The 19,308-nt window shown below is 57.5% G+C and overlaps 1 protein-coding gene and 1 pseudogene across 6 annotated transcripts in view; one reads left to right on the top strand and one right to left on the bottom strand.

Moving 5' to 3' along the window:
* The window catches only part of Sgta (small glutamine-rich tetratricopeptide repeat (TPR)-containing, alpha), a 26,773-nt gene extending 8,517 nt beyond the window's left edge, over positions 1-18,256 (top strand). For 3 of the 6 annotated variants that reach the window (XM_005405832.2, XM_005405830.2, XM_005405831.2), the window contains exons 2-12: positions 4,651-4,787; positions 4,931-5,037; positions 5,262-5,346; positions 6,145-6,244; positions 7,619-7,723; positions 8,375-8,504; positions 9,250-9,312; positions 10,709-10,746; positions 11,692-11,781; positions 11,944-12,065; positions 13,969-14,871. In XM_005405832.2, the coding sequence (XP_005405889.1) occupies positions 4,688-4,787; positions 4,931-5,037; positions 5,262-5,346; positions 6,145-6,244; positions 7,619-7,723; positions 8,375-8,504; positions 9,250-9,312; positions 10,709-10,746; positions 11,692-11,781; positions 11,944-12,058 (933 nt within the window). In that variant the 5' untranslated portion in view covers positions 4,651-4,687 and the 3' untranslated portion in view covers positions 12,059-12,065; positions 13,969-14,871. Of the gene's footprint in view, positions 1-4,302; positions 4,788-4,930; positions 5,038-5,261; positions 5,347-6,144; positions 6,245-7,618; positions 7,724-8,374; positions 8,505-9,249; positions 9,313-10,708; positions 10,747-11,691; positions 11,782-11,943; positions 12,066-13,968; positions 14,872-18,156 lie in introns of those variants that run through there. The other 3 variants (XM_013505257.1, XM_013505256.1, XM_013505255.1) reach the window with 3 other exon arrangements.
* A 36-nt stretch (positions 18,257-18,292) lies between these two features.
* On the bottom strand, positions 18,293-19,045 carry LOC102010280 (annotated as a pseudogene).
* Between the last annotated feature and the right edge of the window lie 263 nt (positions 19,046-19,308).

Raw genomic sequence — 19,308 nt, 5'->3', positions numbered from 1 at the left:
CCTTAAACTCAGAGTGACCTTCCTGGCTCAGCCTCCCAAGTGCTGGGATTACAGGGGTGCAGCACACTTGCCCCTTCTATTTGGACATGGTTTCCCACAGACATACCCAGAGCTCCCTGAGCCTGCTGTGCAGTGCCATCGGGCACCCTGATGCCCACATGACCTGGGTCTGAGGGCGACTGGCTCTTAGCACCTTGGGGTTAAGGACTCATGTGGTGGTCCAGGGTCAGGTTAAAGGCAGTGCGGTCAGGAGGCTGCTCTGCAGTTGGGAGGTCATGAACCGTAAGGCATCATAGGGGGACCAAGACACTTAACAGGTCCAACCACTTGTGCAACGTGGGGGCAGGATGAAAAGTTTTAGGGTGTGGATCCCAGCCCAGCCTGTCACCCCCCAAGTAGACGTGGCACAGACCTCTAAGCCCTTCCTGGGTCTGTTTCCTCTCTAAACAGTAAATTAAAAGGGGTGAGCATCCGGTTGTAATGGCACACGCTTACTATCCCAGCACTCTGGGAGGCTGAAGCAGGAGGATCATTGGGAGTTTGAGGCCAGCCTGGGCTACAAAGTGAGCTCAAGGCCAGCCTGAACTCCATATTGAGACCCTGTCTCAAAAAGACAAAAAAGAAAAAAAAAAGAGTGTAGGAAATCTGCCCTCAAACTAAAGACCCAAAGAATCCAGCTGAGGGCCTCTATCCCTTGGTAATGTCCTGCATGAGTCCAGCTGAAGACCTGGAGCCTATGACAGCGCCTCCCTCCACCCAGTCTTGTTCAAGCTTGTTTCAGGGATCTGCGCTGGGAACGCCCAGAGGTCAGTGGTGGAAGCGAGAAAGTCTGCGCCAGCGGGATGAATGATCTGTGCCAGCAGGCTGAGGGGTCTGCACTGAGGCCAGGAAGCAATGTTCAAAGTAAGGACCAGAGCTCCCCGAAAAGTACCGCAGCCATCCTCAGCAAGAGGAAGGTCCTGAGGTCCTCTGAGGATGACAACAGCGAGTTCATATCAGGAAGGCCAGCATGACAGGCTCCTCCAGGAGAACCAACACCCCAAACCTCTTCTTCTGCAGCTCTGCTTTTTATATTGTTGGCAGCAACCCTCAGGCGCGCCCTCCACACCCAGCACCGCACTGACTCAGTTCAGCGGGTGTTACAAGTTGGCCACCAGTTGTCAGTCCACCACACCAGGTGTGGAGTGTGCCTGTTGTCCTGGAACTTGGGAGGCTGAGGCAGGAGGAATGCTTGAGCCCAGAAGTTCAAAACCATCTTGGGCAATAGTGAGATCCTGCCTCAGAAGAAAAAACAAGATTTCGGTGGAGCTGCTGCTCCGCCTCCTTGTCCACTTCACAAGGTTGATGTCTGCGATCAGATCAGCCCACAGCATAGGAGGTGCTCAGCGCTCAGTGAGGGAGCACCTCCCCTCCAGCTGCTCCACGCGGGTGTGCGTGTGTGTCTACCTGAGTGTCTCGGGCCTCCAGACAGCGGGCACTTACAGCAGGCCTTTGTACGGGGACGGTGGGAAGTTTTGTTTCTTGTACCAGCAAGCGCTGTTCCCTTGGCCATGGTCTCTGGGTCCCTGGCAGTGCAGGACCGGGCACTGCCCCTTCGTGCCGGGGTGTGCACAGCTTCCGAGCTGGTAGCCAGTGTGTCCCTTCCGTGTGACCCTGGGCCCGTCACCAGGCCGTCTGCCTGAATCAGCTGACGTAAAAATAGGCCCAGCCCGCTGCTCCCACTGGGGGTGCAGTGGGGAGTGTATGTGACGCCTGTCTGCGGTGGGCCTTGCTTGGTTGTCCAGGGCCATGACTGTGGGGCGGAGAAGGCCAGAAGTCCGAGACAAGGCTGGCCCCTTCTGAACCATGAGGGGCCCACACCCCAGGCCCTGGCTGGTGCGCCTCAAGGTCCTTGGCTTGTGGAAGGGTCACCCCATCTCTGCCTCTGTCTGCACCCAGCACTCTTGCCGTGTGTGTCCAGCTGTCCCCTCCATACAGGCCCAGGCCTTGGCCCCCTTTGAGCCCAGTGGTGTCTCCAAGTGACATTCTAGAGTCCTGGGGGCTGGGGCTTCACCGAGTGGCATTCGGGGAACATGGGTCAGCCCGTGGGGCCCTCGTCTGTGCTCATGTATATGCTCTGTGCCGTGTTAGATCAGGAGGGATTACACCTTGTCCTCTCCAATTCATAGCATTTTAGTGGCTTTGAGCCCAGGACCCGGCTGGAAGTGCAGCTGAGGAACCGATTGTCCTGAAGCAGCCGTAGCTGCAGAGGAAGGAGCCTGCGGCTCTCCTGTGCGCGGCCTAGTGACGCGTCTTGTGTGCTGCTGGGGGCCCCATCCGGCAGGAGCCATCACCAGCTCACACCGTGCCCACACTTCAGACCGGAGCCTCGCCTGCTCTGGAAACTCCGGGCCACCTCTCCTGCACCTCGGCAGCCTGGGTGCCTGGGACACATTCAGCCCTGCAGGAGGAGGACCCAGAACACCCAGCGCCAACCCACAGCCGCTCTGTCCAGTGGGGAGGACGGACAGAAGCAGCCACCATGCATGGTTAGCTCAGCAGGCAGCGCAGGGCAGGCCCAGGCCGCTGTGATGAGGGTGGTGGCTTCCAGTTAAGGCAGCCTCAGCCTGGCCTGGAGGGGCAGGTGAAGGAGGGTGCTACCCAGAGTGAAGGACCCACGGCTGAAGATGGCGCAGGGCTCTGTGCTCCCTGGCAGGCATCCCTAGCATTGTAGGACCCCCTGCCTGCACCTGGAAGAGCAGTACTGCCACCCAGAGCAGTGCTTCCCAAGAGTCACACAGGGCACTAAGAACTGCGCTGAGGACTTTCCCGTTACTTTTTCCCTGACCTGAAGGCAGCCACAGTGGTGTGTATTAATCCTATATCACAGATAGGGAAACTGAGGCACAAAAACCAACAGGTCATCCCGCTCCTAGCCTCGTGGGTTTGCGTGTGCCACTGTGGTGATCCGTGTGACCCCTCCACCTCCAACGGCTGGGCTGCTGTCAGGTGACCACAAGCTGGCAAGCTGAAAATAGCTGAGATGAGCCGGCCGTGGTGGTACATGCCTGTTGTTCAAGTATCTGGGAGGCTGAAGCAGGAGGATTGCAAGTTCAAGCCCAGCCTAAGTGACTTAGTGAGACGCTGTCACAAAATTAAGAAAGCACTGGCGATGTCTTTCAGTGCAAGGGCTCTGAATTCAATCCCCAGTACCACAGAAAAAAGAAAAATCTCCCAGCACGTATGTCCATGTTTGCCCCCTCTTCTGAGGACACTTGTCACTACCCTCCTGACTTCCTCTAGACTTGCTCCGGTCCGTGGTGGAGGGACGTGACTTGGGGACACTGTTAATTAAGCCTGATCAAGGCAGCCCTGAATGTCACCTTTCCTCTTTGATTTTTATCATGTCAGAAGGTTTTGGGTCACTCCCTGGTCCCCAGGGGAGGTGCTGACCCAGGCCAGGCTTGCCACAGCAGGCCTCAGTCCTGCATGGCATTGCCCATCCTGTCCTACCACCTCCACTGGCACCTGCGCCTGTGGCTTCTCGCTCAGCACTGTGATGGTCACCATGGGCAGAGTCCCTTATGCTGGTCTGGGCACCAGGTCGCCTGTGTGAAGCAAGGCTGCAGCTCTGGGTCCCAGCCCTCTCCTGGCCTCACCGTGTGGCCCCGCTCTAGAGCTTTGCCAGGGTTTCAGGGTCCACAGATGTGAGCTAAGCACCTGCCGAGCTCTGGGAGAGGGGTGTGGAAGACCCTAGTTGTGGCCCCAGAAGGTACCACCTAAAGGCAGGTGCCCTGGTCGTGTGAGGTGCTTGCTGCTCACCCAGAAAAGAGGCAGCCAACTGCAGTGGCACATGGCTGTCATCCCAGCACTCTGTGAGGCTGAGGCAGGAGGATCACAAGTATAAGCCCAGCTTGGGCAATTTAGCAAGACCCTGCCTCATAATAAAACATAGGGCTGGCTGAGCTTGGTGGGGCACACCTGTAATTCCAGCACTTGGGGGTCTGAGGCAGGAGGATTGCTCTGAGTTTAAGTCTAGGCTGGGCTACAAAGTGAGTTCAAGGCCAGCTTGAACTGTATAGTAAAACCGTGTCTCAAAACGACAAAAAATTAAAAAAAAAAAAAAATAGCCAGGTTTGGCGCATGTCTGTATTCCCAGCCCTTGGGAGGCTGAGGCAGGAGGATCACTGCAAGTTCGAGACCAGCCTGGGCTACAAAGTGAACTCAAGGCTAGTCTGAACTCCATGGTGAAACCCTGTCTCAAAAAGATAAATAAGTAAGGAAGTAAATAAATAAATAAATGAAACAAAACATACGGCTGAGAATGTGGCTCAGTGGGAAAGCCCTAGGTTTAATCTCCAGTACTGCTGAATGAATGAATGAGTGAATGGATAAATGAATAACTGAGGAGTGGCAAAAGCTTTGACTGTGGACTAGGTACGGCTGGTACTGTGATTCTTGGGACCAGGTCATTTTCTGTGTGCTCAGATAAATATATAGACCTCAAGCCCAGGTCCCCCATCTTAGACACGGATGTGCTAAAATGTGCTGGGGCCCTCAGGGCCGCCAAGTGTGAGACAGGTCTGGTGGCTGGAGCTGAGAGTGCAGGTAAGGGGTTAAAGGAGCTGGTTGTGACCTAGCACTCACCCGGCTCTCCATGCGGCCCCACAGATCCCAAAATCCCAAGCATCTCCTCCTGTGGCTCGAGATGGACAACAAGAAGCGCCTGGCCTACGCCATCATCCAGTTCCTGCACGACCAGCTGCGGCACGGCGGGCTCTCGTCCGATGCCCAGGAGAGCCTGGAAGGTATATGGCCTGGCCTGCCAAGGACGGTGGGGCAGCCGCCCGAACTGGGGAAGTGGGCTGGTGGGAAGGAGAGGACCCGGGCCAGAGCCCCCTGGGGCATCATGAGGAAGAGGTCATATAGAGGTCCCCATCCTACCTCACAGTTGCCATTCAGTGCCTGGAGACGGCCTTCGGGGTGACGGTGGAGGACAGCGACCTGGCGCTCCCCCAGACCCTGCTGGAGATATTTGAAGCAGCTGCGTCCGGCAAGGTGAGCCTGCATCCCCCTCCCAAAGATGATGGCAGCTATGGTAGGGACCACTGGTGTAGAGACCATGTGGCCATCCTCATCCTGGGCTGCACCTAGAGGGCCAGGAAGTCGCCTGCAGAGCCCCTGGGGCCCTGAGCTGGCTGCCCCTGTGGCCACCCCAGGGATGGCATGCTGAAGGGCGCAGGCTTGGGTGAGGCACAGCCACTTGTCTTACCTGTGGGCAGGAGGCACCACAGGACCCGAGGAGCCCCGAGCGGACCCCGCCTTCCGAGGAAGATTCAGCCGAGGCGGAGCGCCTGAAAACCGAAGGTGAGGGGTTGTGGCCCTGGGGGAGGAGGTCAGCGGGCTGGCTGTGGGCAGGGAGGTTACGCAGCGTGGGTTGTGTCTGGGCAAGGCTTTGTAAGGCCACAGCAGAGCTGGATCCCTGCCCACTCAGTCACTTGAAATCAGACTCACGCTACCAAGAAAGGTTGGGTTGCCTATGAAATTGAGAAATTGCCTGTGCTTCCTGCCATGTCTGTGGACACCATGTAAGCAGACAACCAGCAGGGGTTAAAAAACTTGGGGGGGTATTATGTTTATCCTGAACACATAGGTTTTTCCTTGACAAACAATACAGCGTAACAGCTATTTGTGGAGCATTGTATTAGGTGTTACAAGTTCTCTAGAGATGGTTCCTAGCACTGTGGGGGGCTGAGGCAGGAGGATCACAAGTTCAAGCCCAGCCTGAGGGGTTTAGTGACTCGGGGAGAGCCAGTCTCTGTAGAAAAGCCTGGGTACATAGTTCTGTGCGAGGCCCTAGGTTCAATCCCCAGTACCAGAAAAAAAGAAGAAAAAGTACATAGGAGGAAGCGCACAGGTTCTGTGCAGACGCCCTTTGATAGTTTTGTATACGGGGCCTGGGCGCCTGCGGGTCTTGGTGTGCAAGGGTCCTGGCCCTTGTCCCCTGGACACCGGGTGAGGACGGCTTTGTAGTCTGGGCCTCCTCTAGGGCTGTTGTGCAGGGTAAAAGCTAGAGGGACACTGGCCTGATCGGCATGTTCAGCCTCCTGTCCCGGCGATGCAGCTCGGACTGACCGGCTGGTTGCCCACTGTCTTTCTCTGCAGGGAATGAGCAGATGAAGGTGGAAAACTTTGAGGCCGCCGTACACCTCTATGGCAAGGCCATCGAGCTGAACCCCTCCAACGCCGTCTACTTCTGTAACAGGTACAGCAGGGGCGTCGGCACCGTAGGCACAGGTCGGGGTGGTCGGCGTGCAGCTCCAGGTGAGGACATCAGGGGCACTTGGCAGTGACCTTGCAGCCCTGGGGCGGGCTTCCCACCCCAGACGCACACCAAGGGAGTAACCGAAACGTGTTTGCGTGCTTATCGAGAGTGACCTCACCCACAAAGTGCTGTCGGCCGGCCGAGGTGCCGGGGCGGAGCCCAGGGCCGGGCCGCACATGCTGGGTGAGCGCTTACCACTGAGCTGCTCCGCGCGCGCGCGTGGCCCAGAGCAGGGCCTGGCTCCACCCCAGGCGATGTGAGGAAAGGAGAGGTGTCTGTCAGAGCCACAGCCCTGTGAACGTGGAGGGGCCGCTTTTTGGGGTGTGGTTTGTTTTGGTTTTGGATTTTACAACAGCATCGGTGTAATTCAGGCCAGCCTTGAACTCCTTGTGTCATTTAGGCTGGGCTTAAACTCACGATCCTCCTGCCTCAGCCCCCAAGTTCAGGGATTACGGGCCTGTGCCACCACGCCCGGCTACAACGTGTATTTAATATAGTACATTGCTGTGACTGTTGTTTTATTATTCTACCTCGTTCATAGACTACATTTACAGATTTTAGCGTAGCATGCTCTTTGTTGTTTTGGTTTTATTATTGTCATTTATGAATTTGCCCAGCTCCTGAATTAAAGCTCATCACAAGTGAGCGTATGTTCAGGAAAACCGTACGCTCCACACTTCTGTGCCATGGTGACTTCCGGTGTCCTCTGCGGCCTGGGGATACACCCCCTGTGGGTGCGGAGGGGCCACAGTGTTTGCATTCTTGAATGGAGAGGAAGGGATGGGACCAAACATTGTGTGAGGCCGAACCGACGGCCAGTGTCCCCCGGACTGGGCAGTTGGCCACTGAACCCGCAGGGGCAGCGCACAGCCTTGGGTTCATCTCAGCCGTCCGTGGGCCACGCGCTCACACCGGCTCTGGGCTCAGCGTGCTGGCGGGGGGCCGGGGTGCTCAGCACGACACCACCCTCTGCCTCCCATTCGGCCGGTGGGGGTGGCTCTCTCACCTGACGGGAGAGTGCGACTCGGCTGGGAAGTAGTGAGCTGGGATGGCCCCACCAGTGCGACTCCAGGGGCTGTGTCACTGCTGCGTGCGTGGATTGCATCTGACTTTGGGCCCAAAGAGCCCCCAGGCGGGCAGAGCCTTCGTGGTGGTGTCCAGGCACTCTGGGCCCAGGCCCCGATCCTGCGCCCAGTTCCTGCACATGGGCCGCTGCGCAGCGCCCACACTGCCCAGTGGGGACATGCCTCTTGCCAGTCCAAAGCCCCATTCGTGGCTGGGAAGCAAGGACCCCACCCGCCCTTGTCTCCCCAGAGCGGCGGCCTACAGCAAGCTGGGGAACTACACGGGCGCCGTGCAGGACTGCGAGCGCGCCATCTGCATCGACCCAGCCTACAGCAAGGCCTACGGCCGCATGGGGTGAGTGGGCCTGGAGCTCCTGGCATGGACGTCCCGTCCCGCTCCTTGGAGGAGCCCTCAAGCCCAGGGAAGTTTGTCCTGCGCTCGGTGTCCTGCTTGGCACCAGATGGTGGCTGTAGAGCCCACCAGCGATAGGCAGCCACCAAGGTCCCCAGTGACGGCTGGGGGACCAGAGCAAGAACCTCTGTCCCTGGGACTGGACGAGCCACCCCAACTGAGTTCCCAGCCTGGGGCCCTGTCCTCTGGACACCAGCCTCATGCTGAGCCTGGGGAGTGGCACCTGAGTCCCCTCTGCCGGAGAGACCTGGGTGTGGCCCAGGGGCTCCTTACCAGCAGCAGGAGACTCTGTCACTCAAAGTCTGAGGGCTTAGGAGCTCTGTGCCAGGGCATGTGCCGAGCCCGGCTCTGTCCCCTCACCACGCACCCCCATGCCTCGCTTGGGCTTCGCGGCATCTGGCGTGGGTTCCCAGGCTCCAGCTTCCCCGTCCAGCTGAGCATCCTAGAGACCGGCTGTGTCTCTGTGGGGAAAGTGGCCGTGGTACAGCAGTGTCTGAAAGAGTTGCGGGGGGGTCGGTTGCTGGGTCCCCTCGGGTCAGGGCCTCAGGCGGGCCGGGTGAAGGTGACTCCACCCCCACACACCGTCGCCCCCAGCCTGGCGCTGTCCAGCCTGAACAAGCACGCGGAGGCGGTGGCCTACTACAAGAAAGCTCTGGAGCTGGACCCCGAGAACGAGACCTACAAGTCCAACCTCAAGATAGCAGAGCAGAAGCTGCCGAGCCCTGTGAGTCCTGCGGGGATGGGCGGGGAGGCCACGTGAGTGTGCTCAGCCTCCAAGGTTCATCATGTCCGGTGTGTCAGGACACAGGCATGGGACACGCCTGACATCCCAGCGCCGAGGGAGTCTGTCACAGGACGGTCACACGTTCAAGCTCAGGCTGAGCAACTTACCAACTTGGCTAGACCCTGTCTCACAATGAAAAAGGGCTGGGGATGTCGCTCAGTGGGAAGGCCCTGAATTCACTTGCTGTGTTGGAAAAAGAACAAAAAAGAACCTATAGACAGGGAAATAATGGTTGAAAGCAGGGGAAAAGTTCACGCCTGGATCCCTCAAATGTACTACATGCGCCAGGCGGGGTCCCACGGGCCTGTGCTGGGAGGGTGATTGGAGGCCGAGGCAGTGGGCTCTGGGCATGGGCTGTCCTGGTGGCCGGGCAGGTGGGCCTCACCTGGAGCGTGGGAGCCTGCAGGGGTAGGCTTGTGTTTGCCCAGCAGCATCTGAGCATGGGGTCACCGCAGGCATGGATGTGCCCTAGGACAGGCTTTCCTCGCGGGGCCAGCCTGGCTCCAAGATGTGAACCTCTGAACACAGGAAATGAGGTGCAGCCACCAACTGGCCATGTGGGTCAGGGCCCCCGGTGCAGTGCTGCCTCATGGGTGGACGGGACATCCAGCGCTGTGGGCCTGACCATACTGACCGTACTGCGGCTGTGTCTGGCTGTCACTAACCGCGCTTTTCTTGTCCCTAGACGGGCGGCGTGGGCGGCTTCGACATCGCCGGCCTGCTGAACAACCCGAGCTTCATAAACATGGTAACAGCCCCACCTTTCCACCCACCGTGTCCCCACCGCGGCCTGCGCATGTGCAGGCGTCACCACTGTGCCAGGGCTCCCCGGCCAAACGATCCAGGACAGTTACAACCCTGTCCCCAGCTCAGTTCCTCTTGGCAGTGTGACATGGTGACGGACAGCACCGTGTCGTCTGCTAGGTTCAGAGATAACGCAGGGTCCCAGGTGCCCAGGGCCATGATGCCATCCTTCAGGGGCAGCATCCACCGTGTGCAAGGGACATCAGCCTGGGCCACCAGCCTGCTTGGTGCGACCCTCACAGCCCTGCACACATGTCCGTTTCCTGGGCGCTCTCAGCCTCCCTAGCGTGGAGCCCAGAGGCTGCCCTGCTGGTGTCACCCTGTATCTCCTTCACCCTAGGTGGGGACCCAGCACTGGCCCTTCACGTGCCTCAGAGCAGCAGTGAACTGGTCACTGACCACTGGCCTCAGCCATCTAGGGCTGGCAGGTCATGGCCCCAGTGGATTTTTTTACGGGCAGCAGCTGTCTCTGGACACTGTGGTCAGCAGCCGCCCTCGTCTTGGGGAGGCTGCGCTGAGCAGCTGGGTCACAGAGCCCGTGGCTGGCGGAGCCGACACGTTCTGCCCTTCACGAGAACCGCAGGCCAGAGGCTCGGAGCGTCTTTCTGTCGGCTGCTTTAAGCTGTCCTGCCGGGTGTGGAGGTGCACACCTGTAATCGCAGAACGTGCACTCTGATCCAGGAGGATCGTTGCAAGTTTGAGGCCAGCCTGGGCTGCATGGCCAGACCCTGTCTCAAAAACAAACAGAAAAATCAGGCCGAAGGAAATAATGCCGGAGGGAAAGTGAGGGGATGCTGATGCCCGGAACAGCACCGTCCATTGACGGTAGAGCCACACCAGAGCCCCAGCTGCCTGCAAGTAGACAGTGGTGGCAGCAAAGGCCAGACGTGCCCGTCCCAGAGCAGCCCGAGCTACTGGCGAGAAACTTGTGTGGGGCTGCGGGTCTGTCTGAAGGGTCCAGGACAGGACAGGGCGGGAGCCGGCGCATTCAGGAACCACAGCTCCTGAGGAGAGGGAACCAAAATGTAGGGAAAAGAGTTAGAAAGGCCAGGCTTACGCGTCGGTGAGGACACCTGAGGATGAACAAGGTTCGGTTAGGCAGGCGTGATGGTGCATGCCTGTCATCCAGTTACTTCGGGAGGCTGAAGCAGGAAGATCCGAAGTTCCGGCCTAGCCTGGGCAACTTAGTGAGACTCTGTCAAAATTTAAAAGGGCTGGGGCTGTAGCTCAGTGATATAGCGCCCCTATGTTCCATCCGCAGTGCCACCAGCGGGGAAGAAGCTTTAAAAAGAATGTGCTGGGGCGATGCTTTTGCTGACAGAGGTGTTCTTTTTTTTCAGGCATCAAGCCTAATGAACAGCCCCCAACTCCAGCAGCTGTAAGTGAGCAGTCCCTTTGTGTTTGCTTGTGGTTACATTTCTTACCTAGCAGAAGGGGCATAACGTTAAAGAATAGTTTTGAGCTATATTAAAGTGCACAGCTTAATAGCAGTAGGTACATTCACAGTGTCACGCATCCATTTGCCCTGTGTAATTCCAAACCATCTGCCACCCCAAAGAAAGCCCTATCCGTCCCCGTGAGCAGTCACCTGTCCCCTCGCCAGCCCCAGCACCCGAGAGTCCACTTCCTGTCTCTGGGTTCACCTGTTCCGGGGGTTTCCTGTCTGTGGAGCCCACCCCGTGCGTCCTGTGTCTGGTGTCTCTCACTGAGCACGGCGTCCTCAAGGTCCGTCCATACCGTGGCGCGCGTCACAGCCTCACTCTTCTCCGTGGCCGAGTGACAGCCTGCTGTGGGGTGGACGTCATTGGTGCGTTCACCTGTCCAGGAATGTGTGGGCTGCTTCTGCTCGGCTGTGAAACGTGCTGCTAGTGTCACTGGGACACAGACCCGTCGGGATGTTTTGAGTCCCTGTCCTCGGTGCTCCTGGGTACCTGCTGGGCGGTGCTATCGTCGGGCCACGTGCTGGCTGGCAGAGGCCCCGCTGGCCGCCTTCACGATCCAGGTGTGAGCAGCTTCGCAGCCACGGAGCTGCCGGGCTGTTCTCTGGGTACCGCAGGGTGCTGAGCAGTGCCCTGGCCTCCGCTCCGTGCTTGTCATCCCAGTCCTGGCAGTGACAGATGTCACCCGGTTTCCCCAGGGGCAGATCTGCCTTGTCTGAGACCCACTTTTCAGGGAATGCTGACAAAGCCACAGGGTCGGGGGCGTGATCACAGAGTGTCCCCTCCTGGGATGACCAGCAGCTGAGAGGTGACCCCCACGGGGCGTGTACCAGGTGCGGGTGTGACAGGGCTGTCCGTGACTCCTGCACGCTTCTTCCCCGCAGCATGTCCGGGATGATTTCGGGCAGCCAGAACCCCTTGGGGACCCCCGGCACCAGCCCTTCACAGAACGACCTGAGCAGCCTCATCCAGGCGTGAGTGGGGCCACACCCAGGGTAGGGGTTCAGGGTAAGGGGGCAGTTCAGGGCTTGTCCCAGCTGCTCCAGGGACCCAGTGCCCTCCAGCCTGCTTGGGCACCACCCTGGCGGGAGAGGGTGAGGGGGCAGGGGCATGACCACAAGCCAAGCTGCCCACAGGGGCCAGCAGTTCGCACAGCACATGCAGCTGCAGAACCCCGAGATCATCGAGCAGCTGCGCAGCCAGATACGTAGCCGAACCCCCAGCGCCAGCAACGACGAGCAGCAGGAGTGATGGGCAGGTGAGCCCGGCTGGCGGGGCAGGGGCAGCGCGGGGCCTGGGGTCAGCGTCGCACTCCCTTGGCACAGGCACTGGCCAAGTGTGCTGCTCTGCGCGCGGACTATCGAGGGCGCGGGACACAGGGTGGTGCTGCCTCCTGCAGGACTGTGTCCTGCCCTCTCGTTGGGGGACATTCCATTGTTTTGTCAGAGACAGCAGGTGTCACCTTCGTGATTCCTTAAACCGTTCCAGGTGGCCCTGGTTGGTGTGGTTCGCAGTCCCCGGGGGCCCCAAGCTCAGTGTCCTCTGTCTTTAGCAGACCCCCAGGCCTCCTAGTGGGTTCATCATTCTGCTCTGATGTGATCTCTTTTCATTTTGTCATGGTTCTCTCTCACATACACACACACACACACACACACACACCCTTAAATTTTTTAACCATGATTATTTTATTTTATTTTATTTTTTCTGTTTTTTTTTCCGGTACCGGGAATTGAACTCACGACCTTGCGCTTGCCAGGCAGGTGCTGTGCCACTGAGCTAAATCCCCAGCCCCTAACCATGATTATTTTAGAAAAACCTTAAAAAGCAACAAAAACAGCCTTAATAATTGCATGCAGAGCAAACTCATGTTAACATTGTGGGCACTTTTTCTTGTCTTATTTTTGGTGCTGAGGGTGGAACACAGGGCCTTACATATGCTAGGCAAGGACCCACCACTGAGCTGCACCCCAGCCCTCCTCTTTTTTTTTTTTTTTTTTTTTTTTTTTTTTTTTTTTTTTTTTTTTTTTGTTATTATTTAATTTATTTGTTTCTGGTACCAGGAACCGAACTCAGGACCTTGTGCTTGCCAGGCAGGTGCTTGTGCCGCTGAGCTAAATCCCCAGCCTTTTTTTAATAAGCTTTTTGTTTTGTTTTGTTTTGTTTTGTTTTGCTTTGCTTTTTTCAGATAGGGTCTTGCTGGTATTTTAGGCTGGCCTCAAACTCATGGTGATCTCCTGCCTCAGTCTTCTAAGTGCTGAGATAATGAGCATGCACCGCCATGCTTGGCTCAAAAAGCTTTCTTTTTTTTTTTTTTTTTTTTTGTCATTTTGAGACAAGGTCTCCCCATGCAGTTCAGGCTGGCCTTGAGCTCACTTTGTAGCCCAGGCTGGTCTTGAACTCGCAATGATCCTCCTGCTTCAGCCTCCCAAGTGCTGGGATTACAGGCATGCGCCACCATGCCCCGGTCAAAAAGCTTTTATAGAAAAAAATATTTGAGTCAGAAGCCAAGCGCAATGGCCGGTGCCTGTCGTCCCAGCCCTCTGAGAAGCTGAGACAGGGAAATCGCAAGTTTGAGCCCAGCCCGGGCAACTTGGTGACTTAGAAGTAAGCATGGCCGGGAATGGAGCTCAGTGTGAAGCCCTGGGTTCATTCTCCCGTACTGCAAAACAAGCAGCTCAGTTGTGACGAGCTCTGGGTCCATTTTGGCTGTGTACGCACGTCCAGGTCTCAAGCTGATAGGACCTCCCAAATAATGGCCCTGTCCTGTCTGTGCTGATGCGGCAGCCACAGCCCATGTGGCAATTAGGTATTTTCCCAGAGCACGATAGGACTCTCAGGGTTTTGGTGGCTGTGTTGGGGATGCTGGGCCAGTGCTCACCACCGCGCGGTGCCCTGGTCCCCACTCTGGTGTGGGGACTGAATTCAGAGCCTTCAGCTGAGCTCTACCCCAAGGACAGGGTTTTCCCTAAGTTGCTCTGTTGCACAGGCTGGGCTTGAATTTTTCATCCTCCTGTCTCAGCCTCCCAGAGTGCGGGGATGACAGGTGTGCACCGTAGCCCTACCTCTGCTGCGAGTGTTCATGGCTCCTGCAGCCCTGCCCTCCCTCGTGCGTGGGCCTCACACCCAGTTGCAGCCCTGCCACCCACCTGTCTGTCCCCCAGTGCGCCGGTGCCACCCGTCCTTCCCGGCTGACCGGAAGCCTTCACGTGTTTTGCCGTTTTCTCCCATTGGGCTGCTCAAGAGAGAAGCAGACAGTGAAGTCGGGCCTGCATGTTAGGATGGACCCCGCCCCTGCTGCCCCCGCCCTGCCTCCCCTTCGTCCCTCCACGGCCCAGGCCCCTTCTGAGGAAAGAGCCAGCGAGCCCAGTGCTGACCAGCAGTGACCTTTCTCCCGGCCCCAAGAGCCCTGCAAGTCACTGAGCAGGGCCCCGTAGTCCCCACCGCCTCTTGATGTGCCCTCAAGGACTTTGAGAGCCGAGCCGACCTCGCGGCCTGGGGCAAGCTCACTGCCAGCCCCGGCCTGGGCGCCCAGCCCGGGACCTCGCGTGCCCCTCCCGAGGGCCTCGAGCCGCAGCGCCTGATGGGACTCCTGCCGCTGCCTCTGTTCAGTGCGTCCCAGGGACACCCACAGCCCGGCGTGTGGACAGGCTCGCTCCCTCCAGCCCTTCTCCTGCGCTCCTCACAGCCAGCAGCTCGGCTCGGCCTCTGTCCGGCCTGTGCAGAGGGACCCTGTCCTGGCTCCTGCACGTTCCCTCCTGTCCTGCTGCAGGCAGGACCTGGGGCCGCCCCCTCGGCTCTCAGACAGCGCAGGAGCTGCTTCTGGAGGGGCGCCACTGGGAAGTGTGGCCCTCACAGATCTCCCCACTGCCGCCGTGGCACTGCAGACATCCCTGTGACCCAGTCGGCCCCGGGCGCCACCAGGCCACGTGGTTGTGAGGCAGCCACGGTGTGTATCAGGAAGCGGGGGCCGCCACCACAGACACCACCACCCTCACCAGCGGGACGTGGCCAGCCTGTCCCGTCCGCAGGAACCATGTGGGGAATAAACAGACATGGTGACCTCCTTTCGGCTTGCCTTGACCTCAGCGCCATGAGCCCTCTTCACCTCCCCACACCCCGCATACCGCGTCAGCGACCGTGGGGACCTCCTGTGACCAAGTTGCCGAGAGGGCCCCCAGTGAGCACTTAGGGCCTCGCCCCTGGTGGTGGCCTCTGCTCAGGCAGGCTTGCTCCCTGCCACATGGTCCCCGCCGCGCCCTGGGCACCGTGTGCAGAGCTGTCCTGCACACCCCTGACAGCAGCACAGGTTCCAGGAGCAGCCCTCAAGGGCTCCTGAGCCACAAGGAGCCCTAGAACATGGCAGCCTCCTCTCCGCCAGCGCGGAAGCTGGGTGGCTTCACAGGCTGGGTGCAGGCCGCCCAACCAGGGAGGGCATCCACCTCCACGGCCCCTGTCACCACAGAGCCCCGTGTGCAGGGGGATTCGGAGTTCCGTGTTACCTGCTGTCAGCTCCCACGGGAGACAGGCGGCTGGGGGCTCCTGGCACAGAACGCGCCCCTTGGGCTCCAGTGCCCAGGCAGAGAAGCCCTGAGGAGCGTGACGCGGTGCACCCTGCGCGTGTGGAGGGCACACAGATTGTGTATTGGTACGAACACGTCTGGGGGACAGGAGAGTCCACTCGTGGGGTGGTGGTGCACACGTGCAGTGCACCTCAAGCCTCGGCTGCCCCAGCCCTGGCTCCCCCATCCCGAATCTCCTGAAGTGCAAGGGGCTTTGACTGCTGGGTGAGGCTGAGCCACCCCCAGCTCGAGGGAGTGGCCCAGGCTGTGCGCCCTTTCATGCCCACCGCCAGCCGCTTCTCCCTGCACCCTAGGTGCACACAGCGACCGGCCCCTGTGGTCACCCTGCGGTGAGAAACACCCACAGGTGCTCTTGGGTCGTCCTGGGTGGTTTCCGTTTGTCTCCAGTGGCTTTGTCCCCCACCGGGCGGCCTGTTTGTCCTCATACTGATTCAGGTGCAGCTGAATCCTTTGGTCTGATGTGGTGCCCCAGGCAACAGGTGCAAGCAGGGCTGCCCCCTGCTGGCCGAGCGCATAATCGCCGAGCCTGTCCAGTTGAGGACTTGCTCCCATATTGAAATAATGGTGTGCACCTGTCATCCCTGCATTCGAGGAAACTGAGGCAGGGGGGCCACACATTCCAACACAGTCTGGGCAGCTTAGCAACTCGGCAGGACCCTGTCCCCAAATCAAAAAGGATTAACGACGTGGTTCAGTGCAAAGGCCTTGGGTTCAATGCCCAGTATAGGGGCAGGGGGATTGAAAACGAAACTAGCACACCAGGCCCAGCCCAAGTGTTCAGGGAGGATGAGAAACCTTCCTTTGGTGGGGCTGGGGATTTAACTCAGTGGCATAGGGCCTGCCTGGCAAGTGCAAGGTAGTGAGTTCTATTCCCAGTACCGGAAGAAAAACAAACAAAAAAAAGCAAGAAGCCTTCCTTTGGGGAATCACTGAGACGTTGGGAAAGGCGGGTGGGGAGTAGGCGCTGTCAGCGTCTCCCCTGGACTCAAGGCGTTTGCATGCTTGACGCGAAGTTGTCGTAATCGCTGCTGGGTCCCACAGAGCTGGAAATAGGGTTGTTTCTAAACATTGCTGTCAGAGCGAAAGACTAACAGTGTAACGTGGATTTAGTGTAAGTCATGACTTGCGTTGCCAGGAGTGGGTTGAGCCTTGTGATTTGAGGCACTGATTGCTCCCTTAGGGGAGGAGAATCTGAAGGCTCAGCTCCCTGCTGCGCTGCAGCCTTGGGGAGGAAGTCCTGGGACCGCCAGTGCCAACGGGGCACCCACGAAGGACGGAGGAGCAGAGTGTCTCTTTCACAGAACCAGCTGAGTTCCCAGGCACAGTCGTCAGTGTCTGGGGACCTGTGTGACTGTCACTCGGGGGAGACCCAGCATGGAGCAAGCGGACGGCAGGGATGCCACCGCTTAGCACCCAAAGTGCCCAAGATGCCCACCCCAAAATGCAGTCCCTGGAGTTCAGACTTGAGTCACTCCCTGATCTGTCACCAGCACACAGATATGTATGTCCATTTGCCCATTTGCCCATTTGCCCCCTGCAAAGATAATTTGTTCACCAGCCCTACGGTGTCTTTTTTAAAAACAATTATTTTTCTGTTTATTTTTGTTTCTATTTTTTTTTCTCTGATTATCTCTTTTTTTGTGGGATGGGGTTTACCGGGAATCAAACTCAGAACTTTGCGCTTGCCAAGCAGGTGCTTATGCTGCTGAGCTATATCCCCAGCCCCTGCATTGTCTTTCTATGCAGTAAAATATCCCTGCCAGAGTGGGCAACTTGAAGACCCAAAACAATGTGGGTTTGCCCACCCTGCTCCTGATCTTGCAAAATCTAATTGCGTCAGGTATGGTGGTGCACACCTGTAATCCCAGCACTCAGAAGGCTGAGGCAGGATGATTGCTGAGAGTTCAAGGTCAGCCTGAACTACACACCAAGACCTTGTCTCTAAAAGCAAAACAAAAAAAATCTAATTGCAAAAATTGAGCGAAAACCAAGAGGTATGTGGGTGCTCACAAATAGGGAGCTGGAACGGTGACTGGGCTGGTCAGCAGGGGACTTGCCCGTACGTTAGTGTCTCCTGTCAGCATGCACCTGGGTCTCCAGTGCAGCTTCAGGTCTGGATGGATCCAGGCATAGCTGATCCAAACTGACCTGGGCTTATTAGATCCTAGATCCACCACTGTGCCTAGAGATTGGCACAGTGCTCTCAGAGCTGATTCTTCTTTAAGAATTACAAGACTAAAACAGCAGAGTGCACAAAGTTGACTGGTCAGTGCAGCTTCATCCTGACCTGTCCTGCAGTGCTCCTTTGGCAGTACATACATTAGAATTGAACTGCCTGGTGAAACACAGGTCTGAAACAGCAAACCATCCAAGTGAGCTCTGAGAGTGCAGGTGGACCCACAAAGTGCTGCTAGGAACCACACGTAGTTTGGCTTATGGCTGCCCCCAATCCTCTAAGCTCCTCCTTTAGACCCACCTCTGGTAGTGCTACTGTGGGGGCCAAACCTTCAACCTAAAGCTCCCAGGGACATTTCATTCCAAACTATTATTTTCTCCCTGGAGATTGGAGATTGATTGGTTGATTGACTGATTTCTGCCTTTTTTGAGACGGTCTCGCTATGCAGTTCTGGCTGGCCTTGAGCTCACTTTGTAGCCCAGGCTGGTCTCAAACTCACAACAATCCTCCTGCCTCAGCCTCCCAAGTGCTGGAATTACAGGCGTGCGCCACCATACCTGGCTACTTTATTCTTTTTTTTTTTTTTTTTTCAGGCTTTTGATTAATGTATGAGTCTCAAAAAATCAATGTCAGAGGAAAGATGAAAATGGGATCAGGAGGAGATGGCCATGGGCACACACACATGAGCGGCTGAGTTAGAAGCTGGAATGAGGAGGCCTTTCTTGGGTGTCACATCTTGTCCAGCCTGTAGTCTTCCTTGGGGGAAATTGCCCGTCGTCACAGCTGATGGCTTGATGCCGACCTGTGCTTCGCCGGACACTCGAAGTAGCATTTCCCATTAACACTGCCATCATTTTTTCCTAATGGGTTCATCATAGCAGATGCCAATCCAATAGCCAGGCTTGAAATCTGTGAGTCCTACAAGCATGATGGTGCCCTGGCGAGGGGACTGCCTGGGCGTCCGTACCTCGCAGCAGCTGCCCATAGGGATGGTACTGGCTAGGGCCTTCTTGATTAGCCACTGGGTGGCCTCAGCCTCTTGCTGTGTGCCTGCTCCTCTTCATAGTATTGGCCAAGCTTGCTGTGCCTCAGGAAGGACGAACTGTGTCTTGCCTCTGGTCAGAGGCTTCATGTGAGATCTGGTATTTCTCCACCCTGGATGCATCCTCGGACTCCCCAAGGCGGGCACCGCTGTGGTCAATGACATGGACGCGGCGGTCAGCAGCTACAGGGTAGGAGCCCGGCAGTGCGTCCTCCTGTTCCAATTTGCTGTACAACTTGTCAGCACCAGACGGTTCCAGGTCCATGCAGGAAGCAGAGTTGCCCACGGCCAGCTCCAGTTTACACTTGAACTCAGCGATTGTGAGGCTGCGACTGTACCGCTTGTCAGAGCGGAAACTATTGAGGGAGCAGCTGATGAAAATGCTCGCTGTGGGGGCCTCGTCCCATCCCCCTCCATCTCTCCTCGCCCTGCTGCGGCCCCACAGCCCGGTTCAACTCCCGTATTCTTTCGTGCTACTGCATACCAACTGATTGTCAGGATGGCTCATGACGCTTTTAACTCTTGCCAGGCGTGGTGGTCCAAGCCTGTCCTCCAGCACTCGGGAGGGTGAAGCAGGAGGATCGCCACGAGTTCAAGCCCAGCCTGGGCTACAGAGCAAGACATTGCCTCAAAAAAAAATTTCCTTTAACTCTTCCCCTTACACATCCTTTAGATAGTTTGCATTGGAGGGAGATTTCTCCTC

The sequence above is a fragment of the Chinchilla lanigera genome, unplaced genomic scaffold (assembly GCF_000276665.1).
Source record: "Chinchilla lanigera isolate Chin_1 unplaced genomic scaffold, ChiLan1.0 scaffold00094, whole genome shotgun sequence".
In the NCBI taxonomy this organism is placed as follows: Eukaryota; Metazoa; Chordata; class Mammalia; order Rodentia; family Chinchillidae; genus Chinchilla; species Chinchilla lanigera.
The sequence above is the reverse complement of the archived record's forward strand: the minus strand, read 5'-3'. Positions and strand labels throughout refer to the sequence as shown.